General features: G+C 58.0%; 1 protein-coding gene across 6 annotated transcripts in view; it reads right to left on the bottom strand.

Moving 5' to 3' along the window:
* Positions 1-26,122, bottom strand: part of RNF213 (ring finger protein 213) — a 106,574-nt gene that overhangs the window by 64,908 nt on the left and 15,544 nt on the right. For 2 of the 6 annotated variants that reach the window (XM_019818352.3, XM_045044706.1), the window contains 14 exons: positions 20,228-20,734; positions 19,877-19,999; positions 19,056-19,231; positions 18,380-18,538; positions 17,843-18,045; positions 15,191-15,474; positions 13,274-13,530; positions 10,702-10,899; positions 8,373-8,595; positions 7,793-7,848; positions 6,897-7,050; positions 3,934-4,107; positions 1,448-1,537; positions 207-329 (listed from right to left, as the gene is read on the bottom strand). In XM_019818352.3, coding sequence (XP_019673911.3) covers positions 207-329; positions 1,448-1,537; positions 3,934-4,107; positions 6,897-7,050; positions 7,793-7,848; positions 8,373-8,595; positions 10,702-10,899; positions 13,274-13,530; positions 15,191-15,474; positions 17,843-18,045; positions 18,380-18,538; positions 19,056-19,231; positions 19,877-19,999; positions 20,228-20,734 — 2,727 coding nt within the window. Of the gene's footprint in view, positions 1-206; positions 330-1,447; positions 1,538-3,933; positions 4,108-6,896; positions 7,051-7,792; positions 8,040-8,372; positions 8,596-10,701; positions 10,900-13,273; positions 13,559-15,190; positions 15,475-17,842; positions 18,046-18,379; positions 18,539-19,055; positions 19,232-19,876; positions 20,000-20,227; positions 20,735-26,122 lie in introns of those variants that run through there. The other 4 variants (XM_045044705.1, XM_045044707.1, XM_045044708.1 and 1 more) reach the window with 4 other exon arrangements.

Below are 26,122 nucleotides of genomic sequence, written 5' to 3'. Positions count from 1 at the left end.
GTAGCAGGAGGCTGAGCGGCCTCTCGGGGTCAAGGGTACTGAATTTGAGGACCCTCCCTCTAGGCTAGAGGGGGGATGCCCGGTGCCCATGTCTGCGCTGGTAGCTGGGGCTCAGAACCAGCGGGCACTGAACGGCCCCGAGCTGATGATGTCAGAGGACCGCCGTGAACCCAGACGCGTTTCCCACGCGGTGAGAGGCTGTTCACCTGGCAGGCCGTGCTCACTGCTTCAATGACACACTTCTCGAAGCACCTTGACACGCTGTCTTCTAACCCCATGGCATCCCAGTGGGTGCTGCAGAAGGCAGAGATCTGGACGAGAGGCCTCTCCTGCGACACAGGGCGACGGTGTGAGGGCTTTGGGGCTGTGCTCTAATACTCTGTGCAATAAAAGCGCCCCGATCGCCCTACCTTCCCCACACTGCACCGGGTCCCCAGGAGTTTACTTCACACCCCACCCCGACCATGTCCCCTGGCCCCGCCAACTGGAGCCGTTAGACGAACGAGGCTGCGAGGCAGCGTCTCTCTTCCCGCTTTGCAGAAAAAGCCCCCGGCCCAGCAGCTGGCAGAAGCAGGGAAACTTTGAAACATAAGCGATTCCCCCTTGCTTCCAGTTTCCTAAAAAGACCCCTGAGACCGTGGCGTATAAAACTCTCGTATCATGTAAAAACGAGTCCTGATTTTCCTAGGGTCACAGGCTTTAATTCAAAATAAAGACATGGGGGTGCCCGGGTGGCTCAGTTCGTTGAGCGTCCGACTCTTGATTTCGGCTCGGGTCATGATCCCAGGGTCGTGGGATCGAGCTCCACGCAGGGCGCAGAGCTAAGCGTGAAGCTTGAGATTCTCCCTCCCTCTCCCTCCTTCCCTCTCCCCTGCTTGCATTCTGTCTCTAAAATAAAAAAGAAAAAGAAATGAAAACACTTTTGTTTCCCCATTTTTGTCACTGGGGTTAGTGAGCAATCTGCACATGGGAGGGCTTTGCTCCATAAACCTAGGGTTTCCCTGGAGGCAAGACCCTTTCTCTCATTCTTCTCTGGAATATCACCTTTGGTCAAACGATTAAGGCCGGATCAAAAATGCAAGGTCACGGGTGCCTGGGTGGCTCAGTCGGTTAAGCGTCCGGCTTCAGCTCAGGTCACGATCTCGTGGTTCATGGGTTCAATCCCCTCATCGGGCTCTGTGCTGACAGCTCAGAGCCCGTTTCAGATTCTGTGCCTCCCTCTCTCTCTGCCCCTCCCCTGCCCTCTTTCTCTCTCTCTCTCTCTCTCTCTCTCTCTCAAAAATGAATAAACATTTAACAAAATTTTTTAAATGCAAGGTCAGGTCTACCCCACGCCCCTTGCGCACCAGGACTACCCATGAAATGCACCGTTCCGTATCTACAGGATGTTACGAATGGTCTGGCTTCACCAACTTGCTCCTGAAAAGAACACCCCGACTTCTGCTACCTGTTTGATTCTTCCTTCCAGGTCCCCCATCAACGACTCCTTCCAGCCATACTCCACGGGGAAGTTTATTTCCACCAGCCGCCTCCAGACCTGCAAAAGCCCTCACGTCAGTGACAGCCGCAGGACAACTAAGGGCCACGATGAATTCTACGAGAAAGGAACAACTGTTATGGCAGCTCCAGGGGCGCGGGACACCTGGGTTCTGACCGCGTCTCTGTCACCGGTGAGCCGTGTCAGTGGCGAGGCAGGGCAGCCATCCTCGTCCCAGTCTTTGGAAAGGAAGGGCTTCGACAGGACCAGGCAGCCGGGATGCTCCTCCTACCGTGTAGCTGGTCTCTAAGCTGAACGCATCTGTCTCCTATTCTAGCTCAAGGAACTCCGAACATAAAACAAAAGTTGCAGGGACGGCCCGGTGAGACCCCTGTTCCTTCACCTGGATTCCCCAGTCGTTGGTATTTAACAGCTGCTTTCTCGGTCTCCTTCGTGAAGCGTTTTCTCTGCAGAACCACGGGGAGAGAAGGTGCAGGCTCCGCGCCACGTGGTCCTCTAAACACGTGGGAAGGAATCTCCTGGCATCGTGGCCCTTCTGCCGCACGATCACGGTGCAAGCGTGACGCTCAGGGCGGTTGGTGTTGGCGGGACCCTGTCCCCTGACGGGGGTGATGGGGAGGCCGTCCATTCTTCTGTCTGTAGACTGTCTCTCGATCTGTCGATCTGACTTGACTCCTAATTCTCCCATGAGGACAAGCAGATCCTGACACCCCGCTTCCTAACGCTCACACCCACTGAGTTCAGCACTCGTGGATGAATCCTGACGGGGTCCACGATCACCGCCGTGTTACAGATGAAGGTTGAGACCACGGCGGTTTCCTCCACCTCCGTTGGCTGCATTCTCCAACAAAACGAGGAACTTCTCTTTCTCTCCTCCCCCCCCCCTTTTCTGTTTCTGTAAACATGTTTCAAGGATTAATGAGCCGTCTGTTGTCCAGTCCCGGCATTACTCGTCCGGATGACCAAACTGTCCCAGATTCGGCTAGTAGTCCCTTCGGACGACCTTCTGTTTCCTTTTCTCTAGAAACGTGGAATGACTCTAGACTTACAGAAATATCGCAAAGATGCGACGGAGTGCCCACGTATGGCCACCTCGTGTTCCCCTTGAGTTCGTGCCTTACTCGGGCACAGTACGGCTGCCAAAGCTCGGAAACGGTGTCACCGGGTATCAGGAGCTAAACGAGTGACTGTCCCGGGAGCTGGTCTGGGACGCTGGCCTGCCACGAGCCCCGCCACGAGCCCCGTGTCTACCAAAGGGGTGTCAGGCTGTGGGGCCAGCTGTCCTGCCTGAAGCCCAGGTTTCTTTTAGTGGGGATGGCAGAGCCAGGCCTGGGGGTGCTCACGACGCTCAGGGGCCTGGCCGGCATGACTTCCAGGCCTTTCAGTGGAGAGAGCTGGGAGCCCCTCCAGCCCTCCAGGTCACGAGCTCACAGCAATACCACGGGCCCCTGGCCCTCTGCCACGTCTGCCTCTCCACAGTGAGAAGGACGCCTGGCTTCCGAATCCCTGTGCCCGGTGCTCACAGACAACTCCAGAAGCGCTCCGCCCGTCCCACTACCAACAACGAAATTTCTAAATAAAGCTCAAGATTGACGTGCGTTTTCTTCATTTTGACCTCAGACTCTGTCCCTCTGAGGGTGAGTGATAGGACTTCTGTGCTCCAGGCATTTGGATTGATGTCCCCTTCCGTGTGGAGAAGGGGTTAAGTCTGAGACGTACGAGCATCACCAGCCCTGTTCACGCACAGGGTCAGCTGTGTGATTTTACCACTATCCCGTTCAAGTGTCCTGGGAGGCAAGCACCTGCTGAAATCTGGGTCGACGGGGTGAAGGGGGCCATCCGGTTGGGTGGCTCATCCCTTCTCTACAGCTGCGTCCTGGCAGCTGGCTATAGTCTTCAAGAACACAGCCCGGTTCGCCCCCTGTGGGGCTCTGATGGGGAGTCCCTGGGGCTGGGCTGCCCGCGCTTTGGTCCACTCTCTCGTCACGTCCCCCAACCCCGTCACCTCTTCTGTGAGACGGGGCTAACAGCCACACCTGCCTCAAAGTAGATGTTCGGCTACGTTTTAATCAGTATTATCTTACCATTATTAATTACTACATTTAACTGAGAATCCTCTCGTGTCAATGGACCATAAGCCACCCTTCACTCGTTCTTAACGCTTGGGGGATTATTCTGCCCAGTTTCCCCTTCAAGTAACTCTTGCCTTTTCCTGCCTTTTCCAGCCAAACCGCCTGCCAGCGTCCTTGCTGAAAGGGAGCCCTCTCCCCGCAGGCCCCGCGTCTCAGCACCTTCCCCCGGGGCCTGTGGCGGGGGGGCCACGGTGGACCCCACCAGGTAGACCGTGGGCAGCACGACCAGCCCTGGCTGTGCATCCTGGGGACAGAGCACAGGGCCAGCGTGCCGCGTCAGTGCCTTGGCCCCACACAGCTCACCTTGATTTCCTCCCGGTATCTGAACGTGACCTGCGGCCAGTAGCTGAAGAACATGCTCTCCTGAAAAATGCTCTGAAGCCAAGCTCTGGTCTTGGCGACCGTCCCCTGGAAGACCGTTTTCACGGAGTTCTTCTTCCCGGTCTCCTTTCCTGGGCCTTCAGCTGAATCCGGCTGCTGAGGGAGAGAGAAGGCGCGTAAAGGTCCCCGTACCGCGACTCGGGACATTCTGGAGACGCCACTCCACCTTCCCGATCCGTGGCAGGTGCTCAAGAACCAGCCACATCGGAGTCACATGAGCGCGTTCGAGACCTCAGCCTCGCCTACGTTTCAAGGCGCTTCGATTTCGTGGGACTCTGTGGCTCTGCTCTGCAAGTGGGCGGCTCGGGCAAAGCAGGGGGCTTGGGAAGGATAAGCCTTCTGTCCCTGTGAACCCCCCAGTGCAGCGATAGCACAGGGGGACTCCGCCTTACCAATGAGCAGGCCACACCAGGCCGCCTTCTCCAGACTGGCTGGGAGAAGACGTGCCCCAGTGGCAGAGCCTCGTGCAGCCCAGAGACGCCCCCACTGGTGCACCATGCAGACCCCTGCTCCTTGGACAGAGGTAAACCCGAGGCTGCTTCTGTCCACATTTTTTGCCCACGAGGTTTCCCCTACTCCAAAAAATCCTTTCTCCCTGGGGTCCGGGCTCTGGCCCTGGGGTCATGGGCCCTGGCCCTGAGCTCTTGGGATCCGGCCCTTGTAACAGGCTCTGGCCCCGGGGTCCGGGCTCTGGCACTGGGGTCCGGGCCCTGGCCCTGGGGTCACGGGCCCTGGCCCTGGAGTCTGGACTCTGGCCTTGGGGTCACGGGCTCTGGCGCTGGGGTCCGGGCTCTGGTGCTGCCTCCCCCCCACCTGGACATCTACATGAAGCAGATGGGCACAGAGCCTCACCTCAGCAGAGGCCATGCCCCAAAGCCCCAGGAAGGCCCTCTCAGCTCAGCGCTAACCTCTGTGCTTCGGCAGTGCCCCGCAAGGTCAGTATAAGTGTCAGGACCCACACCTGGATCAGCTGTCACTCCGCCCTCCGGGGGGCTCCCTGAGAGCCACCACATGCCCCGCCCCTGCCCGGTGGCCAAGCAGATTGGGTTCCTGCCCTGCAAGCTGATGCTGTGGAGGAGCGGGCAACGGCTCACAGACAGACAGACAGACAGGCCAGCATCTGCTTGCTAAGCACGTAGGTGCCTAGTGGGGAAAATGCCAGGTGTTCTCTGGGCACATGAAGGGGACTGTACCCAGCCTAGGGCAGGAGGGGGCTCTGTCCGTAAAGACAAGGGGGGGGGGGAGGAGGCCCACCCGGCCAGTGCCGGATCAGTGGATGCCAAGTGGGCGCCATGGTTCTCAGCTGAAAATTGGGACACGCCCGCCCTTGCCTGAAATCCCCGAATGGCACAGCACCTTCTAGAACAATCCAGAAGCTCAAGCATGGTGTGCCTGCCCTGTGATCTGGCCTTCTCTACACCTTGGCTGCATCTCCAGCCACACTCCACTCCCCACGGGCCCTTGAGAACAGCGAGGTTCCTCCTCCCCGACCCTGTGGGGGGTCTTCACTCCTCGTAGGAACCCCGGCCCTGCCCTCACTTCCCACGGCACCTTATGGACACTCCAGCCTACCGCCTGTCACCTGTGCCACACTTACACGTTCCCTGGGTGGCCCCCACGAGGCCCCCTTCTCTTTTCCATCACCTACACCGGGCACAGGGCCGGCCAGAGACGGGCAGGACGTGGACAGCTCAAGGCCGAGCACTAGTCTGATGCATTCCCACACTCCTGGCCTTTCTGCATCTGGTGTCCCATCAATGCACTTAACCCCCTGTGTCAGGACCCACCCAAAAGCTTGTTAAAAACTGATCATACACTTTTGAGTTCAGTTTTGCCAGGCTTTTTGTTTCTATGGCTGGGGTAGAATATTTTCCCCATATCGTAGATTACACCGGTCTGAGAGTCCAACCACCACGTAAGAGCTTTTTCTGCGGGAAAACGTATATACGTGTTTTCGCGTACGTTTATGGAAGCGGACACCTGCCCGTGATTAAAGTTTAAACAACAGCGGTTTCAGCAGAATCATCTTACCAACGTTTATTTTAAAACGTGTCTCAGGTATTTGAAAGAAGAAAAATGAAAAGAATAAAGTCAAAACACACGCGGAATTCTTTCACGTCGCTAACACAGTCCCAGCTCTGGCTCCTACTCCGGTTAGCAAGCAAACGGTCAGTCTAAACATAAAGTCTCATATCACCTGCAGGGCGATGCCCAGGATCTCAAGTGTAGTAAGAGTACAACGCGGAGAAAGGAAGAAAGGTCTGCCACGAGCAGGGAGGGGTGTGAGTCCCAGACATGCAGGGGTGAGTGAAGCAAGCAGGCACATGAAGCAGAGTGTGCGAAGATGGGCAAAGCTCATCTTGGGCGGCAGGAAACAGAAGAGGGCTCCCTTTGGGAGGCGTGCAGCGGGAGAGGGGACAGGGCGCCAGGGTCTCCCTACAGCTCGATCCTGGAGGGGGCGCAAGGGCGCGCACCTGTGTGCAGAGGCGTGGAGGTGTGCCTGTTGGGTGCGTGCACTTGGCCGCTGTAGTTAGGTACTAGTGTGCAGGAAACGAGGTCAAGTGGGAAAGACCACGCCCGGACGTGCGTTCTGGGCGCACATCCGCACTGCTCTGGAGTTAACCCCTGCACTGCCTGCCTCCTTCCCTCCCTCCAGTGGAAGCCCGCGGAGGGTAAGGGTGCAGACGCCAGCTCACCAAAACATCCTCAGTGCACAGAACAGAACCCAGCACAGGGCAGGTGCCCAACGTACATTCTGAGGATGCTGTCACCCATTCTGTGGCCCTCTAGCAATCCTAGAGCCGGCCGATCTCCCTCCTGGAATTGAGGCCGCTCGAAATTCCAGTTATCGTGGGTGCGACACTGTGTGTGTGGGTTCCACTTACCACTAGAGATTTAAGTATAATAATTCTGCGAACAATCTCGGCAGATAAGGCAGGCAGCTCATAAAACTTTGGGTCTTTTGTGATTCTGCAGATAGTTTCGTGAAGTTTCAGGCACACAGTCAAGTAGGACTGTACCAAGGGCTCCTCAAGAATCCTACCCCGCAAAGAGTTAAGAGAAATCGTTGAAGTAATTTAGGAGAAATGAGACAACAGTACCCATTAACCGTGATGCGTTCCTTCCCTTCCAAATCCCTACGAGTCAGGCAAAAAAAAAAGCTAGGGATGTGTGTCACCGCAGGTTAAGGTACTACGTAACTTTGAAAAAAAAATCAGAAAGGTACAGGGAGAAAGGGAGCGAAGACAGTGCTAGAACAGGTACGGTGGATGGAGTCTCTTCCAGCTCTGTGGGGACCAGGCCCCGTCGTCCCTGGCTGGCACATGGCCAGAGCCAACGGGGGCGAGGAGCAGCAGGTGACATGAGAGAGGTAATGTGAGGGTGCTTCTGTGACTGGCTCGGGGGAGGTCCTGGGGCCACTGGGGCTTGACACGAATGGCGATCTGACGCCCCCACCCTGAACACCCTGAGAATCCAGGGGAGGCGATTCCGCAAGTGTCCCGAGAATTCAGGAAACACGTGACGCCCCACGTGTGTGTTTCCGTGTAGTCAGCTGGCCTGACTTGCAAGAAACCATGCAGAGACCAGACGTTAAAGAAATGCGGAACACGAGCATGGATATGCAATGCGGTGATCGTTTCGATACGGATGGAAGACAATGTGGGGGAGAAAAGAGCACTGACAGCTCAAAAAGGCGGTGGGCGAGGACCTTCTGATCCCGCGGTCAGTGGGGGGGTGACCTCGTGCAGGACAAAGTCCGCATTTCGCTTTTTCTACTTACCTGTCCTGATAAATGTCCAGGAGGTGGAGCAACATTTGAAACGTGTTCTCGGTGCTCTGGGGTGGCCAAGAAAACAAAAAACAAAAAACAGGACAGTCAAAGTGACGCCACCGCGTTCGCGAAGACAGAACCCAGAAAACCCGACGTGACTACAGCAGAACGATGGATTCCTTTCTTTCTTTCTACCACCGAGTTTTAAGGTACTCGAGAACCAATCTTCTATCGTCTCACAAGGGAAGTTCAGGATTTAAAATTGGACCATTTCCCGCGCCCCCCAAAACGGGAAAGGAGGGAGCAGCTGTGACGGAGCGGCACGCGGGGGAGCCCCGACCCCGTCCGCCCGCCCATACTGCACAGCCTGAACGCCTCCCGGCCGTGGCTTTCGGGAACTCTCCGGAAGCAGAGGAACTGCCATCAGAGCGGCCCCATAGCCCTGGCAAAGAGCCACCCCACCCGGGCCTCTGGCTTCTAAGTGTTTCGTCCTGCCAGGACCGCAGAAGAGAAGGATCACAGGCTCTGAACGTCTCGCTTCTGATGTGCTTTTGCTAAGCGTCTCAAGAGCCTGCTCTGGACAACAGACCTCGAAGTCGCTGAAGGAGAGTATTGTAAGCCTTTGAAGCCGGTACCACGTCCCCAGAAGGCAGTCCAGGACGCAAGTGGGGAAGACGCTCAGATGGTCCATGAAGTTCTCCATATAGTGAACCAGGTTGCGCAGGGGCAGCAGACTGAACCAGGACCGGAAGAGAAACTCATCTACGTTCAGCAAATGCCTTTCCTTTCCCATGAGCTGAACTAAGTGACTCCTGTAGGGACAGAGAAGGAGCGGCAGTGAGATCGGCAAACACAGACGGAGTTAAGTGATGTCAGAAGAGACTTATAAAGTCCAGACTTCAAAAATAATTTAAACATCGGGGCGCCTGGGTGGCTCAGTCAGTGAAGCGTCCGACTTCGGCTCAGGTCATGATCACGCAGTTCGCGAGTTGGAGCCCCGCGTCAGGCTCTGTGCTGACCGCTCGGAGCCTGGAGCCTGCTTCCGATTCTTTGTCTCCTTCTCTCTCTGCCCCTCCCTCGCTCAAGCTCGCTCTCTCTCTCTCAAAAATAAACACTAAAAAAAAGAAAAGAATTCACCAAAACGGATGAAAGTTGAAGATATGACGCTGAGTGAAACCAGCCCGTCTCCAAAGGACAAACATGCTGATTCCACTGACGAGAGGTCCCTGGCGTGTGCAAATGCACGGAGACAGACAGCAGGACGGGCCTTACCAGGTGCGGGCAGGGGAAACAGAGTCGTTGCCTAACAGGGACAGAGTTTCAACGTGGGAACAAGGAGAAAGCTCTGGCCGGGGCGGCACAACCGTGTGAGTATGTGGGATGCCGCTGACCTACGCTGAAAATGATTAAAAAGCCAAAGTATAGGACGCGTCTCTTTTTACCACGGCAAAAAATTGCACTAAGAATTAAGCATTGTTTCCAGCTTTATGCAGCTGTAAGTGGCTTAGAGCCCTTGTGTGCCAGGTGTGGAGTGTGTTGATTTGACACACTGACCGCCTTCGCTCTACCCAGCACCTGCATGATGTCACACAGTTACGATTTCTTTGTTGTGCTGAGAACAGTAAAGATCTACTCTCTTAGCGACACGGAAGCCTGTCTAATACACTCCTACCAACTACATTCACCAGGCCGTAGAGCGGTCTCCCAAAACTTCTTCATCTTCTACCCGGAAATTTGTGTGTGTGTGTGTGTGTGTGTGACTGGGCATATCTCCCAACTTTTTTATCCGCTCATCGGTGGGCACTAGGCTGTCCCCACGCCGTGGCTATTGTGAATATTGCTGGAGCGGACATGGGGGCACACGTGCGTCTCTGAGATCCTGATGTCATCTCCGTGGAGCAGACGCCCACAAGTGAGACTGTGGGACCATATGGTGGTTCCACTGTCAACTTTTTTTTTTAATTTCTTTTTTTAATGTTTATTTTTGAGAGACAGAGAGAGAGAGACAGAGCATGAGTGGGGGAGGGCCAAGGGAGAGGGAGACACAGAATCCGAAGCAGGCTCCAGGCTCTGAGCCGTCAGCACAGAGCCCAACGCTGGGCTCGAACTCACAAACCGCGACATCGTGACCTGAGCCGAAGTCGGACGCCCAGCTGACTACTGAGCCCCCCAGGCGCCCCTCCACCGTGAACTTTTTAAGGAACTTCCATACTGTCTTCTACAGGGGCTGCAGCGACTTACGAATGAAGCATCTTGATGAGCGAGTAAGTAAATGCTCCACATCAAACAGTCCAAGTGGACCCAGTGAAGGTCTTTAAATCATGACATTATACAGTGACACTGTACTGGAGACACCCCAGAAGGGGACAGCTGGAAGGCACATAAAGCCAGGTGCCACAGAAGTCACAGAAGGGCTACAAAGAACATCTGATAAAGGTTCGTGACCCACTAAAGGCCGTGTCTGCTTGAAAGACAAGATCTTTAAGACCAAGGCTGGTATTTGTCATTTTCCATTGTTAACAACTGAATTTCTTCTAACAGTTTATACAGCACTGAAGGGTATTTAAAATACATATAATTAATCTTTTTTTTTAAAGCTTTTTCATGTTTAAGAGAGCACACCAGCAAGCATGCTCCAAGGGGAGAGAGACAGAGAGAGAGAATCCTAAGCAGGCTCTGAGCTGTCAGCGGGGAGCCCGACGTGGGTCTCGATCCCATGCACCGTGAGGTCACGACCTAAGCAGGAGCCAAGAGTTGGACGCTTACCGGACTGAACCACGCAGGCGCCCCCGAAGAAGTCATTTTAAAAGAAGTGTTGCCCGAAGCAGGAATGTGTGCACGGGGGAGCCTATCGAAGGTTCTAGAAGCACAGCTGTCATCCCAAGACTTACAGATACAAGTGTGGCTCTCCAACTTACCGATCTGCCTTTTTTTCCCGGAACTCCGAGAAGGGGATTCCTTCCAGGGCCGCCCAGGTGTCTTCAGGCTGTATCCTGGAGTCCTTTCCTTGAGGGGTTGGTGCCACGCAGTGGTGCAGGACAGGCAGGGTGAGCACCCAGAGGTCGACCGCCTTCTCTATGCACTGTCGGCAAAGGTTGACCAGGAATACCCGCCACCTGGGAAGGGAACAGAGAGCCCACAGCGAGCTGAGGATGGCCAGTGGCTTGCCCTGGGGGGTCTGATGACCCCTCGCACGAGAAGCAGGAGAACATAGGGGTGGCCGAGAAGAGCGACCAGCCCCGGGAGAAATATGGTTGCCAGGGACGTAGGGGCTCACCCTTGGCACCCACCCATCCCGGCATCAGGCTCTCGCTGAAGCCCCGTAGCGACCGACCATCCTCCCTGACAGTGGAGGGAACAGAGGTTTGGGAAAGCTACGTGATCTGTGAGCCCAGACCCTCCGGCTACAGTAAATCCAGATACAAAGCCACATAAAGCCGCTCTGTAAGCACAAGGAGAAACGTGCAAACGATACAGGGCACACTCCCTACGGTCACAAGATACTGATGCTGGCCGTAGGGCAGCTCTTTGAGCTTTGCCCTTGCACAAACTTTGTACGTGTGTCACCAACGCCTGGCTCTTAAAACACGCAGAGCTGCGCTGGGTAGCTCAAGTTTGTAAAACCGAGAAGCAGATGTCCTGATAAGACGCATCGTTCAAGGAAGCCCACCTTCCGTTCCCCGCAAGCTCCATGCGCAGAGCCGCGGAGAAGACCTTGCAGGAGCACTCTGTAATCGAGGGCACCGAGGTGGCCCCCGTCACCCACGGAGAAGCAAGCTCCTTCGGGCCAGGCCGGAGCCTCCACACCGAGAGCACCCTTGGCCCAGCACAGCGGACCCTTGTGTGTCCGAAACTGAACATGTGGCCACAGAGGCTGCAGGGGGAACACCCCCGTCGCTTCCGCAGACGCCCTTGAGGCGAGCCCTGCAGTCAATCTTCGAACCCCAACCTCTCAAACACATGCATACAGGGCCGATAAAGGAAATTCTCAAGTTTCCGTGCTCGTGGACACGCTCCTGGGCTCCCTGGGAAGCTACACTGTGGCATTCACCACATTCAACATGACTCGGCAAAACTCAAAGCCTGGCCCTGTTTCTGCCCCCAGCACACAATGTTCGTTGGCTTTTAAAGTAAGTAAATAAATAACCAGGGGCGCCTGGAGGGCTCAGTCAGTTAGGTGTCCGACTTCGGTTCAGGTCATGATCTCACAGTTTGTGGGTTCAAGCCCCACGTGGGGCTTTGTGCTGGCAGCTCAGAGCCTAGAGCCTGCTTCGGATTCCGAGTCTCCCTCTCTCTCTGCCCCTCCCCCACTAGCACTCTGTCTCTCAAAAATAAATAAACATTAAAAAAAATTTGCTTTTGGGGCGCCTGGGTGGCACAGTCGGTTAAGCGTCCGACTTCAGCCAGGTCACGATCTCGCGGTCCGTGAGTTCGAGCCCCGCGTCAGGCTCTGGGCTGATGGCTCGGAGCCTGGAGCCTGTAGCCTGTTTCCGATTCTGTGTCTCCCTCTCTCTCTGCCCCTCCCCCGTTCATGCTCTGTCTCTCTCTGTCCCAAAAATAAATTTAAAAAAACGTTGAAAAAAAAATAAAAAAAAATAATTGCTTTTAAATAACCAAAAAAGAGCATTCCAAACATAAAAATAAGAAAAAAGAAAAAAAAAAAAAAAACACAAAGAGCATTCCAAACATAAAAATAAGAAAAAGGAAAAAAAACACCTCCCGGTTCCCGTAAGTCTTGCACATACTAAACACATAAAGTCTGTAACTTTCTGGACTGTCTTGATGATCTGTAACTCTTCGTGTAAAAAAACACACATACCCCTATACCACATTCCTTCCTGGGGGCACATGTGCTCTCGTGGCGGAACGTGGGCTCGAATAAAATGCTTTCCCTCTTTTGTTTTTTTAAGATTTTATTTTTTAAGGAAACCCTGCACCCAATGTGGGGCTGGAACTCAAACCCGAGATCAAGGTTCCACAGACTGAACCAGGCAGGCGCCCCATTTCCTTTTAATTTGAAAAAAAGTTTCATTTGGGTCGACAGTAAAGCGTGATACACCAGAAAGCTTCTCAAAAGCAAGATATTCCAGGGGCGCCTGGGTGGCTCGGTCGGTTGAGCGTCCGACTTCGGCTCAGGTCATGATCTTGCCGCTTGTGAGTTCGAGCCCCGCGTAGGGCTCTGTGCTGACGGCTCAGGACCTGGAGCCTCTGCAGGTTCTCTGTCTCTCTCTCTCTCTCTGCCCCTCCCTCGCTCACACTCGGTCTCTCTCTGGCTCTCAAAAATAAACAAACATTAAAAAAAAAAATTAAAAAAAAGCGCAAGATATTCCAGTAGAAAAGTAATAAAAGTGAAGACAATACACACGTGAGGAAAAAGTCTAGACAAAGAAACACTGAAGCGACGGATGTGTAAAATCACGGGCAGTCTTTCTTTCCTGGACACACGCCTACACACGCACGCACACCCCCCCACACACGCACACACAATACCTCAGACGTGTTTCAAAAATGTGGCTGAGGTCGCGGTGAAGGTCGCCAGGCGAACAGGCGTCCAGATAAAGGAGGTTACAGAGCCAGGCCAGGTCACCTTCCAGCATGGGTAAGTCAAATGTTTCCACCGAAAACAGGAGGATCAGTCCCATTCTCAGTCTGCTCCTCACTGGGTGGGCTTCAGGCCGAAGGTCCCCACTTCTTTCCTGAAATGGCTCGGACCGCTTTTTCAAATACCACCACAGGTTTTTCTTCACCTGACCCCAGGAGGGAAGGAAGACATAACTGTGGGGCTGTGAGCGTCAGGGGTGTGAGAGCCGCCCCATCATCGCCCTCTGTTCCGTGCCACCTGGGCGGGGGGCCAAGGCCTATGAAGGGCGTACACAGCCCCATGGAGGGGTGACCCCACTGCCATGCCTCCTCACCAGACCCTGAGCACCCCCACTCCCCCGGGCCTTTGATGGGAGCCGCCACCAAGGGTGCAGTCCCGAACCCTGCATGGGGGAGGGGCCCCCCACGCTTACAAGGTCCCAACCGTCATCTCAGGCATGGCCGCAGGTCTGTCTCAAAACTGCCAGGGCCCTCCCACAACGCGGGGGGACGGGTGATGGAGAAGGGTTCCCACTCCTTCTTTCCACTCTGCCAGAGGCCAGGTGAGGAGGTGGGACCAGGTGAGGAGGTGGTGCTAGGTGTGGAGGAGGGGTGGGGCCAGAGATGGGGGAGGGGTGGGACCAGCACAGGAGGTGGGGCCAGGTGTGGTGAAGGGGTGGGGCCAGGTGAGGAGGAGGGGTGGGGCCAGCGGTGGAGGAGGGGTGGGGCCAGCACAGGAGGTGGGGCCAGGTGTGGAGAAGGGGTGAGGCCAGGTGAGGAGGGGTGGGGCCAGAGGCAGGGGAGGGGTGGGGCCAGCACAGGAGGTGGGGCCGGGTGAGGAGGAGGGGTGGGGCCAGGTGAGGAGGGGTGGGGCCAGAGGCGGGGGAGGGGTGGGGCCAGCACAGAGGGTGGGGCCAGGTGTGGTGAAGGGGTGGGGCTGGGTGAGGAGGAGGAGTGGGGCCACATGGGGAGGAGGAGTGGGGCCAGGTGTGGAGGGGTGGGGCCAGGTGGGGAGGAGGGGTGGGGCAGGTGGGGAGGAGGGGTGGGGCCAGGAGGGGCAGAGCCAGGTGTGGTGTAGGGGTGGGGCCAAAGGGGGAGGAGGGGTGGGGCCAGTGCAAGAGGTGGGGCCAGGTGGGGAGGAGGGGTGGAGCCAGAGGGGGAGGAGGGGTGGGGCCAGGTGAGGAGGAGGGGTGGGGCCAGCACAGGAGGTGGGGCCAGGTGTGGAGAAGGGGTGAGGCCAGGTGGGGAGGAGGTGTGGGGCTAGAGGGGGAGGAGGGCTGGGGCCAGGTGTGGAGGAGGGGTGGGGCTGGGTGAGGAGGAGGAGTGGGGCCACATGGGGAGGAGGGGTGGGGCCAGGTGTGGAGGAGGGTGGGGCCAGGTGTGGAGGAGGGGTGGGGCCAGCACAGGAGGTGGGGCCAGGTGTGGAGAAGGGGTGAGGCCAGGTGGGGTGGAGGGGTGGGGCCAGAGGGGGAGGAGGGCTGGGCCAGGTGTGGAGGGGTGGGGCCAGGTGTGGAGGAGGGTGGGGCCAGGTGTGGAGGAGGGGTGGGGCCAGTGCAGGAGGTGGGGCCAGGTGGGGAGGAGGGGTGGAGCCAGGAGGGGCAGAGCCAGGTGTGGAGGAAGGGTGGAGCCAGGCGGGGAAGTGGATGGGGTGAAGGAGGAAGAAAATCCCCAGGCAGTGGTGCTTGGAGAGTAGGGAAGTTGAGGTAGGTCCTTCTGCCTGCACCTGCTCCTCAGGGCAGCTCCTGGCCAGTAAGAAGTGGGGGAGGCGGGGAGCTGACCGCCCAGAAGGGGAAGACAGCCACTGGGGACACCCCAGACACCTGGTACCTCGTTCTCGTCGTACTGCAGAGCGCTCCAGGGCTGCTCACGGCCTTCATAGATCATGGGCACTCTCACGACAGAATAAAACTGCTGGAACTGGGTAAAAAAGCTGTTTATGTTGATGGCGTCCCAGATCTGCAGGATGCTGAAGATCGTGTCCAGCATGATGGTGGCGGCGATCTGCTTCCCCCTCACCAGCTCCCTCCTTGTGCCGTCTGTCAAATGGTCCATCATCCTCTGAATCAGCCCCGGGGGCTTCATGCAAACTATATCGTCGTACTGGTGCCACTCTAAGAGCAAAAGAAGTAGGACGCTGTAGGGCAGACCGTCCGAACACGCTGACCTAGACGCCCCTCCCTGGGAGGCTGGTGCCCGACGGACGAGGCAAAGGAAGGGAAGGCAGCCGGGTCGCGCACGGGTGCACCTGCCTGCGGATACCCAGCAGGGAGCTGGGCCCAGGTGGGGGACAGCTGTGTTTAGGACAGACACCCTAGTCGCCCCGAGGTGATCAGAGGGGGGCCCGAGGGCACACGACGCAGCCGTTCGGAATCTATCTGAAACACCTTTTATTGAACCAGCTGGCTCAGCAGGCTTCGTACATGAGCTCCTTAGAAAATGATCACACAGCGGTTGAGAACTTGATCCCGAAACCACAGTCACCGGCCCTTGAGCACTATCTGGCTAAGTCACTCCAGGCAAGCGCTATTTCTTCTGTACTGGGAACCACGATGCCCGCCCCATGAAGGACAGTGCGGGCCCCACGACAGACTAGACAGAGCCCTGGACACAGGGCCCGACGCAGGGCAAGGGCTGAGCACATGGCTGCTCCTCGTGTGACCAGATGCAGAATGTAGAAATCTCTGGAAGAGCAGGTCCTCTGTGCCTCCCGCGGTCTGCATGGGGGTCCCCGCTCACCCCGCCCCCACTCCATCCCGGCCTGGCGAGGACTTGAAATTATTGCCCGGAATAAAGCGGTTTTCCTGCTCTGCGTCCCACCAGCCAGAGGCCCACGTGGGCCCATGCTGGGGACACGGTGGGTCCCTCAGTTGTTCAAGAACGCCCCAGACAGAAGGTGAGGGGAGAGCTGCAGGCCTGGTCAGGCCCGCATTGTGGAGAGCAAGGGGCACCCTGGACCCTGGGACGGTGGGGCAGGGAGGGACATCAGTGGTCTCCGTCTCTCAGAATCTACCAGAAGAAATGTTTACGTTCCAACCCGCTAGAGAAAAGAGAAAGAAAATACAAAAGTCAGAAAAAACACAGAACAAAACCGACACGGAAACAAGGTGAACAGAAAAGATGGGAGAAGGTGGCAAAAGTCAGCCTTCCCGCGGCAGTGGTGACTGATGCTGGAGGGCTCACGGAACCACTGCGGTCACTCACAGACGGAATGAAAAACCGCGAAATAAAACCCAGCAATGAAAGCCCAGCAGACACGTGAGCCGGCAGGACAGAAGGGGCCACATCAGGGGACAGCACACCAGGTCCCCATGCCAGGCCACCGGCCCATGCTCCCGCCACCTGGGTCTCTGGGGGCGCGGCCTGCAGCCAGGAACCTCCTCCCTGGCGGCCTGGCCGCTGTGGTTCACGCTCTGCGGGGACGCTTGCAGGGGGGAAGGGGGGAAGCCACCTGTCCCCCCTCTCTGGGGAATCAGGAAACCCGCCTTTACTCAAATTAATGCAGATAAGCTATGACCCCACTGCATGGAGCAAAGCACAGACCCTCATTCACCATGTTCCCAGCACCTTCCAGACACCCTTCCCAAACCACCCGTGATGCCGTCGGCCGCGGGGGGCCCTGCGCCTGGGCTCCAGCCATGACCTCCTGACTCTCGGAAAGCCAGCGAAGGCCTTCCCGTGAGTCCTTCTGTCGGTCACCGGCACTCAGCTCCGTCCCCGTCCCACGTACCCGGCTTGGGCGCCCGTTCCCCGTAAGTGCTGACGGTGAGCCGGCCACCGCCCTGACGGTCGAGCTGCAAGGGGAGGCGCTCAGACACAGACCGAGGCCTCTCGGGAGCGGACACGCCAACCTTGCTAAAAAGGACTACGCTATGAAATCGGCTTTCTCTAACACGCGCACAAAGACCCCCGCACACCGTGCGCTCTCGGCACGCGCGCGCACACCTGTGAGACCGGGCACCGGGCCGCAGAGAAGGTACAGGCCACCGAGATCATCCACAGCACACACACACACACACACCACACTCACACCCTGTCCGCACACGCCACACGCTGCACGCAATGAGCGGAAAACAGAAAAAGGGAAGAAAAGCTACGGAAACAAGGAGACAGAAAGAAGAGAAAGGAGACGAGACGGGAGGGCGGCCAGGATGCCAAGCAGCAGGGGCGCCGTGGGCGGAGGTCTGACTCTCAGTCTCCGGGGCTGGGGGTCCTCCCGCCCTGCACCTGCTCACCAGCCCCCTGCGGCCCCTCCCACCCAGCGGCTTCGCCTTCCTCCCTTTTGCCCTTTAGGAGAAATTCCCTTCTACTACCATCGGAAGAGAGCGCTCCGTCACGCTGATCAAACCCGTGCTTCCCAACTCGGGCTTCTTCGATGTGGAGCAGGGGCCGGGGGGTGGGTGGGGGGGCATGTGACGAGGACCCACACGGCCCCCCTCTGCAGAGGAACGGCCGCACCCCTGTGCCCGGCCACGGACTCACCTCCCGAGCCCAGGAGTTCAGACCTCACGTGCAGACAGCGGTTGACGAACTCGCCCTCCTTCTGCTGACGTTTGTAGATGAACTCGTACTCCACCTGGCCCTTGCCTCGCATGATGACGTACTTGTAAGGAATGGGCTTATCCAGGTGCTGTCTGGAAAGGGTGGCGCTGCCTTCCACGAGGGACCCGTTCTCACGCAGGTCTCTGAAGAAACAGGACACCGGCCCGTTACCCGGAAGAGAATCCCATTTTGAAAACGTTCGCTCTCCTCTAACGCAGCACGGAGTGCAGACCCAAGGCTATAGCTCGATCCTGCCCAAGAGGAGGCTTCTAGAAGGAGACACGGTTTCCGGACAGAACCCACGTTCCGTGGGGTCCGGAGTGACACGTGACGAAGGAGTACATGACAGGGGGTACGTGTTTGCAAATGTCAGTTTCCAAAAGCGTAAACGGGTGATCGCCTTGAAAAACGGGATCAGAGACGGCGCGTTCCGTGCGCGTCCCCGAGGGGCTCCCCGCGAGCGCTGGCCGTACTCACTTGGTGTGGTGCATCTCACAGACGTTCCGAGTCCACTTGGGCTTCCCGAACTCTTCTCCACCCCTGATGAACACTTTGTGGAGGGCGGGGTCGAACCCGAAATGCTTCGAGACGATCGCGTGGAAGTAGAGCGTGACCCCTTCCTGCAGGCTCGGCGGGCTGCAGCAAAGCCGGGAAAGGAAACGCCCACCGGATCTAGACGTGCCTACGCGCCTGCGCGCACGCACAAGCGCCGACAGGGTGCCTGCTTCCCGACGGTGCGCGAACACGCACCCCAGCAAAGCGCGAGAGCGTCCACACTGCAGGCAGACCACACGCCGTGCGGGCCCCTCTCCGGAGGTGGGCACGGGTGGGGGGCTATCTCTGCCCAGCCGTGACGGGCTGGGGGCAGTGGCGGGAGGGGGCTGCTGAGCATCCCGGGTGGTGCCAGCCTCTGCCCGGAAGTCGGCCCACGCGGCCTCCGGGTCCCCAAGGGGCCGTGGGAGAGAGCACAGAAGCAAACGAGGAACCGGGGCGTGTGACCCGGCCCCCCCCCCCCGCCTCCCCCAGAAGAGTCCCCGAGAAGGACACCTGGGACCCTCCGGCCCTGCACCAGTGTGGGGGTGGCGGGAGGCTGCACTGGTGCCCCCCGGGCAGGCTGTGACCTTGCTCCCGAGCGCCAGGGCTCACACCCTACCTCTGCTTCACTTCACACACGGCGGCTTTGGAGTTCCTCTGTTCTTTGCCAGTTTTCACAGCAGCCGCGTAACTGCTGTTACTCCCTTCGGGCTTCTTGGGATCCTCTGGCTTGGCCTTCTCATTTCTACCTGTCTTCTCTCCAGTAGCGGCCGTCTTGTCCTTGGTTTCAGCTTCCTGGAACAAGTTACCAAGCCCCAGTCTTTAGGATCAGCTGCCACATTTGCCCCCTCCCGGGGACGGCTTCTCACAACAGCCAGGCTGCTCACGTCCTTTCCCTGCTCAGAACCTTCCAACGCCCTCGGGCCCACCCGCCACAGCCTCCAGGAATCCTCCAATCCTGTCAGGCCCCTCTTGCCCTCACTCAATCCTGGGGGCACCGGCTTCCTTACTTTTCCCTAGACAGCCCCCTCCCCCACTCTGCCACAGGGCCTTTGCACCTGCCATTTTGGCCTCGGCTATGTCCCCAGAGAGCCACATGGCTTGCCCCTCACTCTTTCAGATCTCCGCTCCACCTGCACCCCCTTGGAGAGGCCTCGCCCGGCCATGCTCTCTCAGCACGCACCCCCGGCCCTCTCTGCCCTCACCCCGCTCTCCTCTTTGCCACTCCCCACGCCTGACTGTGCTTTCCACCTTTCCCCACGGAGAATGTGAGCCATGAAGGCCGGAGCCACGTGTCCTTCACGGCTGTATCCCTAGCACCCAAAAGAGTGTCACCGAACGACTGAATGAAGGATGAGCTTTGGAAGGAATGGGGCCGGAAGCGGCAGACACTGGGACAGACAGCAGGACGGGGAGGCTTCCAAGGACGAGGTGCTCTACCTGGCGGTGTTCTGAGGAAGCAGGGGTGCTTGCTGGCGGCTGTTTCGTTTTCTGAGTCTTGGCTTTACCTTCCTTCCTGGCCCCTTCCACGGGCTCAGCGGGCCGGGTTACAGCAGCATCTTCCTGGAGGAGACAGAGGCCCCGGACGTCAGGGCGCAGGTGCCGCGATGGCGTGAGGGCCAGCACTGGCCGCCACCAGCCCAGGAGAGGGGCCCGGCAGCTCCGGGAGGGGCACCGTCCCCAGGGACGAGTCCCCAGTGCCCCTCCTGGGCAGGGAGGCGACGTGGGACTGCTTGGGAGAGCAAACCGTCAGGGCAGATAGGCTCGCTCCTGGATCCCCCAACGACTCACCCCGGGGGCCCGGGCCCCGGCCTGCTGCCCGGCGCTCTGTGGTTCTTTCTGGGGCTCCGAGCCCGGCTCCGAGTCAGGCATCGGGCGCTGCCAAGCAGCACCGTCCTTCCCGGGATGGTCTTTACTGGCAGAGGCGGTCGGGCCAGCCCCCTCCTGGGGGAGGCCGCTGGCCTTGGAAGGCGTGGGGTTGTCATGCTCCTTCGCGTTCGGGACGGCCCCTCCCGGAGTCTGGTCGTGCAGAGGGCTGCCGCCAGCCTCGGCGTGCCCCACGGGCGCTTGGTGGCCACCGCCCTCCAGGGGGGTCGGGTCGGCGCCCGGGGGCTGGCGAGGCTGGCTGGCCGCACCACCTTGCAGATCTTGGCTTTGGGGTGGGGCTGTGTCCTGGAACCCGGGGTTCGCCGGCAAGCTGACACCACAAGGGCACGAGGAGTCCTCCGCCAGGGAGTCCAGCTCCATGGAAGCGGAACCGTTCTGTTTCTTTCTCTTACTCCTTTTCTTCCTTTTTCTCTGAACAGAAAAAGACGCTGATTTTAGTTCCTGGGGTCACTATGCTCTCCCAACGTTTTCCTCCCATTTTCTCTCAATGTCTCAAGCATTCAAAGCTTCGCCCGACCAAACTCCCCTTGTACCTGTTAAATCTGCCCCTTCTTCATCTTGGAAAGACTGAAACAGAGACGCATATGGACGGGGGTGGTGGGCAGAGCGGAGGGGCAGGAGGCCAGGCAGTGCTGGCCACACGAGTCATTCTGCCAAGTCACAGCTGAGAAGCTCACACAGAATTCCTTCCGATGGGACATCATCCCTGGAAGTGTGGTCTGTTTTTGTTTTTTGGGTTTTTTTTAGGTTTGTTTATTTTGAGGGAGAGAGAGCAGGAGTGGGAGAGGGGCAGGGGTGGGGGGGGAATCCCAAGCAGGTTCTGCACTGTCGGCGAGGAGCCCGACTTGGGGCTCGAACTCACGAACTGTGAGATCATGACCTGAGCGGAAACCAAGAGTCGGACGTTTAAGGGACTGAGCCCCCCAGGCGCCCCTAAAGGGTGGTGTTTGAACGTTACAAAGCGTGGGCCTCCACGAATCGCACTCCTACGTCGCATGTGTTTCGTACGTGATGCTAAGAGAGAGAAAAAAAGACAGGACAGAAAACAGGAGCATCAAGAGCCACGTCCTGCCCGGAGATGCTTGCTCAGCGGCCGGAGACCCTAACCTCGCCATCAGAAACGGCTCACGGGGAGCAGCCGTGGCAGGACCCTCCGCAGACCTGGCGGGGTGGGGGGGGCCTCGGTGCCCTACCTCGCTGAGGGGCACAGCTCTGGAGCAAATGAATACTGGTCGGTTCACTAAGTGCCAGTGGCCCATAAATCCCCTGAAAACCGCTGTGGAGCCGGGACTCCCCACCCGCCCATACGCCCTGAAAGAGTCCCCGTTGACAGTGAGGGAAGGTGGGGTTTGTTTGCACATGGGGTGGGGCGGCCTCGTCCTGGGTCAGGGCCTGGGTTTTCTTCACGAATCCTAACCTCCTGCAGGTGCGCCTACAGCCAGCAGGACACATGGGGCCTCCCCGGAGCGAGATTTCCTGGCCTGTGTGACCACAGACACCCAACTACTGTCGTGGGGCGAGAAAGAGGCTTTAGAGAGGTCACTGAAGGCGATGACTTCTCCAGCGTCCCAGGTCCCACGGAGCACTCGAAAGCTTGCTAATGTGCGGACGGTGACCGGGCAGGTGCGGGGGACCCGGGAGGACTCTGCGTCTCCAAGGAGCCGCTGCGGGGCGGGGGGGCTGCTGGGGAGCAGCAGACCAGCTCTGCTCTGACCGGGCCCTGGCTGCAGCATCGCCACTAGGCCTCCCGAGGATTCGAACCCCAGCCGGGCCGAGAACCTCTGACTCGGCAGAAGGCAGCCTGCACAGACACGTGGCCCACGGCCCTCTGAGAATCTTCTCCGACTCAGCTCGAGGCTTGCTTCAGCCGAGCTGCACACTGACTGATCGAGGAACCTGGGAAGAACCCAGTGCCAGGCACAAGGAACGAGACAGCAGGACGCATTCCTCCCCCGCGAAGCCAGTGGGTTAGTAAGAGCGACAGACTACTGACCGTTTGAGCCTGTGGAAACGCCAAAGACAGAGGCGCTCGAGGGCCCGGGATCTCAGAGGGGGTCCCTAGCCCGGAAGGCTTCCTGGAGGAGACGGTGCGGGCCGCGTCAGAGAGACACAAAGCCCACCAAGATGGCTTCGTCCGTCCCACAAAGAGTCCCCGGGCCCGTACCGTCTGCGAGTGGCCAGAAACCTCTCACCCAGAATCAAAGTCGAAGCGTGGCCGGGGGACCTCTGCTCACTGGCTGCCCGCCTCATCCTGGCCTTGTCCCGCTCTGGCCTCCGGTACGAATTCTGTTTTTTTTCTTCTCTGTGGCTTATGATGCTTTGACAGTTTAGGGGCCTTGCCAGTCCTGGCGACCACCCCTCCCAGGGCTAGCTCATTCCCAGAGGGGGCAGAAGACTCCCTCCCGTAGGCAAACTAATCAACCCAGAGGCCACACCCTGACTCACCTCCCTCAGCCACTACTCCTCGGCCCTAAATCACCCCAGGGCCGGGTTCCCAAGGACTAGAGACACCCCTACAGCCCAGAGTTCACCAGGACTATTCGGACTAGCCAATCCTAGACTTGCTCAAACGTGCCTTCCCTATCATTACTCCACCTCCTGACCACCCAGGAGCTTCCCGGCCCCGCAAGGCCCCTCCTCTTGTGACTCAGCATCTCCATCAGTTAAATAAATCCCAGCACAGATTGGTCCGGACGCCTCCTTGCTGGGCCCTCCTGGAGATCCCTCCCTCCTCCAGTGCCATGCCCCACGTCCCTGACACCCTCTGTAGGAAAGCGAGCCCTCCCAGACCGTGGCCTCCGGTCACTAGACGCCCATTCATTTTCTCCCACTCCAGAATGTAGGCCTCTGTTTGTCCACGGCCACACCTGCAGTGTCTAGAATTCCTGGCCCACTGCAGGGACCCGAACATTTTTGTTTCATTAAACACATTCCTCGGGAAGCCTCCTGCGTTTCTCTCCAGCCGACCAGTGTCTCTCCCGCATGGGACCCTCGGGACCCCACACCCCTCAGCCCGGAGCCGGAGTCCGCTCGGATCCTACAGTGGGTTTTGACTTTTCTGATTTGCAACGTGTCTTTCCCCCCCTTTACCTTGTTTGCTGCTTTTCGTATTCTTATTTTATTGGGCTTTTTATGAGCTGCTCCAAATCCTTCTAGAACGAGATGTATACTTTGTACAGGTGATTTCTGGTTCTCTTAACAGACATCTGAGGGGTGGGTGTGTACCAGGCAGCTGTCCACGGCTCCACAGTTGGGGGACCAGCACACCAGAGACAACACAGCTCAGGCTAAAATCTAAACCGCTCCCTTGCCAGAAATCGAGGTTTTATCCGTCTGTGTTCCTAGTTGTCGTGGCCTGTGGTTTTTCATGTTCTGGATACGGATATTTGCCTCAAGGCAAAACTAAAGACCGGAACAGTCAGGAACATGTACACCTTAACACTCCTCGGACTGGGAACACACACACAGTGGACCGAAGTCGAGGGCATGGGTCACGACCTCTGGGTGTGGGGAGTGGGCAGGGGGCAGCGGGGAGGAGACCCCGATAGTTCTGATTTCCACGCTTAAGTGGATGGTGGGGGTGAGGGTTCACCTTGTGAGCCCTGCGTCTGCGTCATAAATGTCCTCTGTTGTGGGATTAACATTTAATGAAAACATTTTTTGAAGTTTTCTGACCAGTAGGGGATGCTAAGAAGCCTTCCGGGGCCTGGAATGTTCTGTCTCTGGATGCGGAGGGCGTTGCCAGGCTGCACGGGTGCACCTCGATTCAAAAACTATACCACGCCAGCCCTTAGCGCACACACAAAGGCTACTCCCACTCCTGCCCAAAGAGAATTAACTAGAAAAAAAATTAGTTTGCTGATTCTTGGAGTTTTTTTTTTCTTTTTATCAAAACGCACCTCTGATGTTACAACCCGCACCCATTTATTTCTCCAACAAACAAACCACAAACCTCCCAGACACACAGCACAGAGGGGGGCAGGGTCTGCGGGGACCCCGGCCCCTGTCCACTCACCCAAATGCTGGATCAGGGTTACACGGGGTGGGGGGTTGCTGCTGGGGACCCTGGAGAGGCACCACGGCGGGGTGTGGGGGCGACAGGTGGGGGCACTGCAGCGGGGACCCGGATGAGCCCCACTAATCGGATAGAAGGCTGAGATGTTGGAGTCCAGCCCCAGCCTGGGCTGACTCGGGGAGGAATTAGGAATTCAGACAACAGCATCCCCTTTCCCCACTGGCCTCACACTTCCTTCTCAGAAGCCGGCCCTGCCAGGGCTGTTTTCTGCAGGAGCCCGTCCCACCGTCTCCTGCCAGCTCCAGCAGGGTGAGGACGCAGACCTTCTAAACTGAGGCATACGTGCCGGTGGGCAGGGACAGGGTCTGGGACGGGGACCAGAAAGGTCAGGCTGAACCAAAGCCCAACCCACCCCCAGCCAATGGTGCCATGGGGACAAAGCACCAGCCTCTCAACTACAAGCTGGCCGACTGCCAAAGGGACCTTCTCAGGGACCACCGAGGGGGACACAGAGGTGGCGGGCGACGGGCACGGGTGGCACGACCTCTCCCCGCAGGAACCACGGGCCGCCTGGATTTGCTGAGGAAGTCTGACTGGATCTGTTCTGAACCCACGGGGACACGATGGAACCATCCCGCCCCCTCGAGCTGCCTGGTGCCTCCTGGGGGGCCACGACGGGGATGCGGTGGGTGGGTGGGGGCCGCCTCAGTTCCCACACAGCTCACCACACACACCGGGCTGGCCAGGTGACCCCGTGTGGGTTACTCAGCCATGGTGTGCCTCAGTTTCCCCATCTGTAAAACGCAGGGGACAGGCACCCCTACATCACAGGGTCACTGTGAGGCCCGGATGGGACAAAGCAGGTCAAGAATCGCAGAGAGGTGGCCAGCACATGCAGGGTCCCCCCTAGTGCTGCAGTGACCGTGGCTCTTTCCCACACACAGCAGAGGCTGGGGGCCACCGTGGCAACCCTGTGTGTGGCCAGCTGCCTTCTCCCACTCCTCCTTCTCCTCTGGGAAATAGTCCCTGAATCTCCCCGTTCTCAGCCATCGGGCGCAAGTAGGAATCGCCTCGACTCCAGCTCCCGGGGCCAACCCATCACCCTGGCCACAGGCGATGGGCGCTTAACCCAACTGGAGCCGGTGAGGTTTGATGAAAGTCTCCCCTGGGACGGAGACACTTCCTCCTTCTGTAGAGGCCACTAAAGGAGGCATCCTCTCACCCCTGCACACTGTATCGTAGGTGGATGACTGTGGAAGCCACGACACAGTAGAAAGGTCTAGAGTGCTGGCGGCAGCTGCTGAGACGCTAAGGAGGAAACTGACAACAGGAAGGCGACACCTGGACCTGGAGAGGAACACCAAGGTGCCTGGATCAAGCCTTGCCTGCAGACCGACCTGAGGGTTTCCCAGTTGTGTTAGTGACAAATTTCTCTTATCGTGGTAATTCACCCGAGCTGGGTGTCCAGTTATCTGCAACCAAAAGACTTCTAATAGTTAAAATAACCAAACGTTGAATTTGGTTGTTTCTGTCTTACAAAAGCCTAAAGTCGGTCCAGGTAATCGATGTTCTAGCAGCCTTTGTCCCGTAAGCGGTCAGGCTCTCCTGTGAACACTCAGGCCACAGAATCCTCAGGGCTCCAGACTGCTGCGCTGTGGCACGGGACAGGAGGACCCCACTGTGGCAGGCGGCCAACCCTCCAGGCATCATAGAAGGTGGCAGGAGACATCTGACCTTCTATGGGAAGGGCCCCCAGGGCACCCGAGTCAGGCCTGCCTTCTAGA

This window comes from Felis catus, chromosome E1, assembly GCF_018350175.1.
Source record: "Felis catus isolate Fca126 chromosome E1, F.catus_Fca126_mat1.0, whole genome shotgun sequence".
NCBI classification, from domain to species: Eukaryota; Metazoa; Chordata; class Mammalia; order Carnivora; family Felidae; genus Felis; species Felis catus.
Note: the sequence above shows the minus strand (reverse complement) of the source record. Positions and strands in the feature narration are given on the sequence as shown.